The sequence below is a fragment of the Montipora capricornis genome, chromosome 5 (assembly GCF_036669925.1).
Source record: "Montipora capricornis isolate CH-2021 chromosome 5, ASM3666992v2, whole genome shotgun sequence".
NCBI classification, from domain to species: Eukaryota; Metazoa; Cnidaria; class Anthozoa; order Scleractinia; family Acroporidae; genus Montipora; species Montipora capricornis.
In genome coordinates, this window is record NC_090887.1 from 4,929,017 (window position 1) to 4,937,393 (window position 8,377).

The 8,377-nt window shown below is 38.8% G+C and overlaps 1 protein-coding gene across 1 annotated transcript in view; it reads left to right on the forward strand.

The window, feature by feature from the left end:
• The first annotated feature begins 963 nt into the window (after positions 1-963).
• Positions 964-8,377, forward strand: part of LOC138048778 (phosphatidylinositol N-acetylglucosaminyltransferase subunit A-like) — a 19,787-nt gene continuing 12,373 nt past the window's right edge. The window contains exons 1-6 of the mRNA XM_068894898.1: positions 964-1,102; positions 1,183-1,273; positions 4,380-4,445; positions 6,731-6,853; positions 6,955-7,130; positions 7,381-7,496. Of these exons, the coding sequence (XP_068750999.1) occupies positions 1,038-1,102; positions 1,183-1,273; positions 4,380-4,445; positions 6,731-6,853; positions 6,955-7,130; positions 7,381-7,496 (637 nt within the window). The 5' untranslated portion in view covers positions 964-1,037. The remainder of the gene's footprint in view (positions 1,103-1,182; positions 1,274-4,379; positions 4,446-6,730; positions 6,854-6,954; positions 7,131-7,380; positions 7,497-8,377) is intronic.

Genomic DNA, 8,377 nt, shown 5'->3' on the forward strand with positions numbered 1-8,377 from the left:
CCCAACAATAAGGGCCCTCGGGAATGCCAATGCATTTCGAACTTAATGCAGCACATGTGTCGATAAATAAAGGTAGATTTAATGTGCATATTTTGGCTTTTTGTTGGTTCAGTGATGTCAGGAATGGGGACACCTCGTCCCCAGGATCTTCTCGGTCGCCCAGCTGAAGCTTTTGGAGCGTAGCCCATTTCCGAGTTGCTGTTTGCTTCGGTTTCAAAGAGAGTCCTGGTGCACAAACATTCAAATGGAAATGAGTGGTGTATTTTCATGCAAATGAAACTCATTATCATTTGATTGGTTTAGCACCGTGACTTGTTTTGAACCAGAGGCTAACAGCAACTCGGAAATGGCCTAATCTCTCGAGTGCGCATAGAAGGCTCGGCGCTTCGTAAATGTCGAAATCAAACCTGATCAATCAGATTTGCCACAAGACTATTTCGCATTTTTTCTCATTTTGTCGCAAAGGAGAAACGTCAGAAATGAAAAAACTTGCGTCCTGTTCTAAGACTGGGTAGCCCGTGGTAATCAGGTTAGTCAGTTAATAACTAACAAGATCCGACAAGCTCCTTTTGTCCGGTTTTTGAGGACGGTGCCAATTATTGTTATTGCGCATACCTTCTGCGCATCTAGAGATACTCGGATTTCCTATCGATGATGCTTACTAATACAGTGATATTTTTGCGCGGTTTAAAACTATCCGCAGAAAGTATATCTTAGTAAGTACTCTTGGTATCCAAAAAGAAAATTGGGCGTAAAACATGCATTTTTGAGAGATAATTAAGCTTCAATTTGCGGTGCGTGCCCTATAACTGAAACCAGAAAATGTAAGCTGGAAGGTCCAAATGTTCCAGTTGATTTCGACCACCGGGTCTATCTGTGCGATTTTGTGGAGAGAGAGTCGCGAAAAATTAATTTTACGTCATTCAGTAAGAGACTGGAAAACTCACGGTGAAGGTCTGGTTCGAGTTTGTTTAGTAAGACGATCTTAAGTGCTCAGCGGCCGGTTAACTACGGTGTGAAAGGTAGATAACCACTACATGACAAATACACCACGTATCTTCCGCGTGAAAATGGAGGAAACCCAACAGAAGTACAACATTTGGTAATATAATATTTGTTGATAAATTCGTTTGATACGTAGAGATTGAGGCAAAATAGATTAAAGTCTCTTTTAATTTTTAGCATGGTTTCCGATTTCTTTTATCCCAATATGGGAGGAGTGGAAAGCCATATCTATCAGCTCTCACAATGCCTTATCCAGCGCGGACACAAGGTGAATAATGGAATACCCTAAAATAATTATTGTTTAGATCGCCACTTTTCTCTAATTTTGCGAGTGCTCTCACCACTGCGCCATCCTGCCATCTCTGCATCCCATAAATAAAGTTACTATATTGTGTCTCTGTGTGTAAATAATAAAACCACCACCTTCATAGGACAAAATAATATCATTTTGTCCTATGAAGATGGTTTGCAACCAATTTCTAGAGACACTGGAAATAGTGGCGAAATGCACAAATGTCGTTTAGACGCAAGAAAGAAGATATATCAGAGATCAATATTGTTTTTGTCCACCAACACGGAGGCAAATTCATTGGTAATCTGTAACCAGCAAACCAGGAGCCCACGACTACCTGGGGTATCTAATGAAACAGTTCGGTAATCGAAGCCAATCGAACACCACTTGTTCGATTGTCGAACTCAATTGAACATGATCGAACTCACAATAAAATGTTGCCAATCGAACTCAGATGAACATTCGATTACCGAACTCTTGTTGAGTTGGATTGGATTTTTGTTCGATTAGGTACTGCGGGTGTAGTGGTGAACAACAGCCCCATATCCCTGTAACTGTGTTTGCACAGACTGATTTATTTTGAGATTGCATTTCCCGCAAATGAGACTCCGGCAGAAGCCCTGATGACCAATGACAAGGAACTAACTTCATGTCATAGCACCACCGAACCGGAACTGCCTTTATTTTTTTGCAGAAAACTTTAAGTCAAAAAATAGATTGGCTTGTAAAAATGCTGTGACATACAGTAGGCTTAGTATGGGAGTTGCTCACTCCTAGTCAAGCAACCAACACGTTGATTCATGAGAAAATATAGGCCCCTCCCCAGAAAAGGTTGAGAGTTGACAGAAGTCTGAGTTGATAAAGGTCTCTGGTACAAATGTCCTTGGTTTTTGGGGAGTAAGGATGGCCTAGTGGTAACGCTTGTGCCTCCCAGGGGATCGCATCCTAAGTTTGTACATAGGCTGAGCTTCAGGTGATCTCAATTTTGTCTCTGGTTACTCTGGTTTTCCTCCCTCAGCAAAATCAACTCCCAGCCTATTCTATCTGGCTGTGGTGCTGTGCTCCGAGGTCATACATAGGTCGTGTTCAGGGGCTGAGCGCCTAGCTGGCTGCACAGCTCCTTCGGTCTGACGTCGTTGAGCTGCGCTCTAAGCAATTCATTCTCTGACTGCGAGTAAGGGCGATTAGCAGGTCAGATATTGTCATGTGTGACATTCACTTGATTCTATCCAGGGTACAATACTTACTGTACTTTCCTGGAGGTAATTTTCTTTTCCCATCTAGATTATGCTTCCTTCTACGATTATTTCCTTCTTTTCAAGGTTGCTGAAGTGAATTATGATTTCATTGGTGTAGAGACTATTGTTTTTCAGTTTTCCCTCAGAATAACTCTTGGCTTAATCACCGCTACCATACCATTGTACATTAAAATAAACAATATTTGGTTGGACTGATAACTGGTCAGCTCAGGTTTCCCATTGAGGACAGCAGAAAAGAAAACAACAATATTATTGACTATTCCGATACCCTGAGAGTGTGGTGCTCAAATGCTCCCAAAACCTTGGATTTCCCTATGGTCTGCCAACTCTCACAAATTGACATGGGCAGTCTCACACCCCCAGGTTAAAGACTTGGATCTCTGGCCAGCCAGTGGCACTTAAGATAATTACAGACCAGTTTGTCACGTTTGATTGGAAAAGTTGAACTATAACAACTTGAAGTAATGAAACAAATGTATACATATTTGAAGTGCGGGTTATAGACGAAAAAGAGAGAAGTGGTCCTCGCGCTTATCTGGAGAATAAAATAATACTGAAGTGAATGAAGAGATCTTTCTCAAAAATATGGGAACCAAAGCCAAAACAAGACAGAAAACTATAAAGACAGTACTTCCACCACAATCTCTTAAGTTTGAGGAGAAAAACATTGGGAATTTGGCCATGCATACAATCTATGAGACTTCAGGCACTTCTTAAGTGTTTAGATTTTGTTGCTTGTCTTTAAAATAACAGAATATATACATCCTGTATCTCATGCCTTTAACACCAAAAAAGTCGGCTTCCTTGGGTATTGTTAACTTGCCAGGAAAAAGTATCAAACTTGTGTTCTGTCATTGGTACAACTATGACAACTTTAGCCTGTTCCAGTGGGTTTGGTCATTTTGCTTTTTTCTTAATGTGCTAATGTTTGTTACTTCATGAATTCTTGACTTATAAGCCGACAACCAAATCATGAAAATCATCAAAAAAACACTTTGGTTGTTGTAATTCTCAATCTTGTTGATCAGGTTTTCACTGAGAACAGTCAAATGGTGTTATGAGGTTTTGCTACCTTAGGTATTGAAAATTAATTTGCAGTTAATAAAATTCAGTGGGCTCCTCTGATTGACAACCAACTACATGTTCTAGAACAATACATGCCCTTGTTTCAATTACACTGGTTGATACATCACCAAGTCGTAACCTCGTCCATGCTTTCCTTTTATTTGTTGAAAAAGCCTTTTATTTATTTTTTTTGTTTTTTGCAGTGCTAGCTGCCTTGATTAACACCATAATTGTACTTTTACATAACAACTTCAAGTGAGAGCGTTTTCATTCTCAGGCTAAAATGTTGTCTGTAATCATATCTTAATGTGCCTTGGGCGGTAAAATTTAGCACATTTAACGTAAACCTAACCACTATATATCAATGACAATAACTTGTGTTTGTATCTAACCAACACAATCCTTTCTGAAAAAGTAATCTGTTTGAAGTCAGCAAACTGATAGGTAATTTTTTTACTGGGGTTTTTGTGTTTTCTTACTGTATGCAGTTACTGGTGTTACGCAGTGTCTGAGTAAGAATGCAAGTGAGTGTACATGTAATAGCCCATTTCCGAGTTGCTGCATGCCTCAGTTTCAAAGTGAGTCCTGGTGCACAACCATTCAAGTGGAAATGAGTTACATATTTTTATTCAAATCAAACTCATCTCCCTTTCAATAATTTAGCACCAAGACTCACTTCGAAACTGGGACTAACAGCAACTCTGGACTCATTTTGAAACTACTGGTGTAATAATTTGTTCATTATTATCTGATCTCAGGTAGTGGTAGTCACTCATTCTTATGGAAAGCGAAGTGGAGTTCGATATGTAACAAATTACCTGAAGGTACATGTACTTTGTATTCAAATTGCTTGAGAGGCTTGAAACTTGATTAGTAGACCATTTACCAGACCTTGTATGGGGTGTTTTGGTGCATTACTCCAAAACAGGCTTTTTGATATTCAATAACAGTTGATTAATTTCCCAGGCATGTAATTTTGGGACACGGTAGTTATGTTGAAAGGTCACTTTGATCAGAAAGTGTTTTTTTTTTTTCATCACTTGTTCTCAAGAGTGCATCTGTTCAACACATGTTTGTGCTTTTTTTTTTTTTGCAATTGTGTGCTGATGATTATGTTTGAAACTCAGTAGTAAGATCTCAAAGAGTTGTAGAAGGAGAAATGCAAATGCATTTTTTTAGCATGCAAAACACAATTTAATAGCCAGGTACAAGAGTTGGACTGGATCAACTAAGATCGCTTACCTTGGATCTAGTTAAAAAATGATAAGGCCTCGAGAAATCACCCTAGCCCTCATCTTTAAGCTAACCTTGGTGAAATCAGGGCAAACCTAGAATCATATGCCGTTAGATAGAGTAAAATCTATCAAGTGTCATGCCCAGGAGGCCATGGGTTGACCCAGCTGCATATTCACATATCACAAGCTATAACAGCGGTCACGCCAAAACGCAGACTGCAGGCTGTGCTGACTGTGCAGACAAGGGGTAAAATATGGCGTTACCATCACTGATGAGTAGCACAATCATGATGTACATTTGGGAAACCAGTATCTTGAACGAACACTTCAAGCCATATCTCCGCTGGTAAAAAGTGCTAGCCACTCACATTTCGCAGATATGCTTCTTACATATTAAGTAACATTTACTGTGTAGATTAGCGAAATCGGTCGCTTAAGTTTAGAATAAACAGATTCGGTTGTCCACTTTGGGGACAAAAAATGGCGCGTCACGCGTAACACGCAAACTAGTAAGACAAGCGCAAAAGGTTCTTCAGACGGCTTGTACTTTATTCCTCACAACGAAATCCACAATATATTTCACATAAACAATGTTGCAACCAGTAAATAAAAAAATTGTGGTTAATTTCTCACCAATGACTGAGAAAAGAGGGCGAAAAGCACAACAGTCTTGCGCGTCACGCTCCTAAAATCTTCAGTGCTGTTTTGCAATTTGCGTCTGTAACCCACGGATGTTTTATGGTTAGGCAGAATAAAATATGGTTCGAGAATGCTCATTTGTGGTAGTTGCTTTGGAGAAAGTTTTACCAAAAATTTCTCAGCACACGAGAAGCCAGAGCATTTTTTCTCAGTCTGAAACACTTTGTCCGCCATTACAATTTGCCTTAGGACCAAAGCACAGCTTCGCAAAATGTCCTCTGTATCTTGCTTGTCCGAGCTCACATTACAAAACCCAAAGAAAAACAGAATGCTCATCTCATGTACAAATTACACGCCGAAGCTCAGAAAGAAACAATTCAAATTGTGAAAGAACGAGACCTCTTTGTGAGTCTGAAACACTTCTTGACGTTCAGAGGTTGACAAAGCGAATTTAGAGCGTGAAAGAACCAAAAGTTTCCCCTTGCAGATCCGCCATTACGTTTCGAAACGTTCCCTCAGAGCAAGCTTTGCTACCAGGCCTTGACTTGTTTTTATCCAGTTAAACCGGTTTTTTCCGCACTTTAGCCCATTTTGCCCTGTTTTTTGGAATCCATGTGGAAAATTTCGCGGGAATTTCCCAACTGCGAATCAAGCGAAGCATACAATCAACTCTGAAATTAACATTTCTGTAATGTCAAAAGTTAAAAATGATAATATTTCAGGTTATTTAACAAAATTTTTTAGGGTAATCTAGGCAAAATGAGGAAATTACCATGCCTGCAAGGGGTCATGGGTAAATTTAAAATTGCTTATTTTTGATCCATCAGTACAAAAAAATTTCATTTTACATTAAGATATCAGCTTAAGAGGCTATTTGATTTTGTCAGGTTCCTTTTCATCCAATTTTATGACAGCATGAAAAATTTTGTAAAATTTCACTATGTTACACAAATGTACATCATGATTGTGCTACTCATCCACTATTATTGAGAGCTAACCGTAAACAGGCTAACCTGAATGTTATTTGGGCCTAATTAGGCTAACCAAATGTTCTTTAGGCCTAATTCATGCAGGCTAACTGAATTTTCATTTTACAGACGGTCTGCACAGTCTGCAGTCTGCGTTTTTCAGTGTCCCCTATAACAGGCACCTTTTGTGTAATGTAGTAACTATGCCAACCAGGTTTACTTGCTTCTTATGCTTTGTCTTGTTTAAACTTGTTGTTATAATTGCAGGTGTACTACTTACCATTTGGCACTTTTCATAATCAGTGCACATTACCGACTCTTTACACAACACTGCCCTTGATGAGATGCATTTTCCTGCGAGAAAAGATTACCATAGTTCATGGACATTCCGTAAGTTTAAAGAACATTTGCACCTTGTTTGAAGGTACAGTTTTTTTGTTGGCAATCCTATCTTGGGCCTCCTCATTTTGTATTTTTTTCTTTTTCGCAAGGCTTTTTCTACTTTTTGTCACGATGCCATTCTCCATGCTCGCACCATGGGACTCCACACAGTGTTTACTGACCATTCCCTGTTTGGCTTTGCTGATGCAAGTTCCATTATCACAAATAAATTTCTACAGTTTTCACTGGCAGACATTGATCATGTGATTTGTGTTTCTCATACAAGGTTTGAACCCTCTTTTACATTCTTTGAGTTACTGGAAAATCAAACAGATATAGCAATAAACTGCAGAATGTCCATCCACTTACGTATTTGCGGATGAATAGTGTGTATTGTTACAATAATTATTTCTTTGTTCTTTGAATTATGCTACTACATTGAAACACAATTAAGTGACCAGGTATTCTGCGGTTACTCCAGGTTATAATTTATGAAAAATTAAAATTCATTTTAATCACAATTTTTTTAATTCAAGCAAGGAGAACACAGTGTTGCGTGCTTCAATGAATCCTCAGATGGTTTCAGTCATTCCTAATGCTGTAGATGCAAACGTTTTCACTCCTGATACTTCAAAGAAAACTCTGGGTAAAAGTAAGTGTTATGTTTTTTGCTGTCATAGTTTGAAATAATGTTAAGTCGGATTGTCATTAAGTAACTAAATTATTTAATGTATTTTTTCAGCAAGTGGACTTCAATTGGATCCAGAATTCATGACATCAAAATAAAACCTAATAATTTAACGTGCAAGAAATATATATCAAACTGTAAATCATAATGTAACAGAATTCCATTCTGGGGTGAAGAACTATGGTAATGAACTAAAATACATTATAACTAATAATAATAATAATAATAATAATAATAATAATAATAATAATAACAATAACAACAATAACAACAACAACAACAACAACAACAATAACAATAACAATAATAATAATAATAATAAAATTATTACTAAGTTCTTATTTAAATTTTTAGTTTTGAAATTCACTTACTTTCAGCAGTCTTAATTAGCTGCTTCACCCATGGACTTCCAGGAGTGAGACTTGATAGATTTTACTCTGTCTAATGCCAAAATTAATGATTTTACTGTTCGTCAGTGAGGGGCGGTCAGGAGTCAATGGGTTAAATTTGGGGACCGTACGGCTCATTACGGGGAGGCGCGGTGGCCTCATGGTCAGTGTGCTCGACTCCGGATTGAGTGGTACGGGTTTGGGTCCTGGCCGGGGACATTGTGTTGTGTTCTTGGGCAAGACACTGTACTCTCATGGTGCCTCTCTCCACCCAGGTGTATAAATGGGTACCGGTGAAAATGCTGGGGGTAACCCTGCGATAGACTAGCATCCCATCCAGGGGGGAGTAGAAATACTGCTAGTTGCTTCATGCTACAGAAACCAGAGATAAGTGCCGGCCTGGTGGGCCTTCTAGGCTTGTAGTGGACTTTACCTTACAGCTCATTACACAATAAT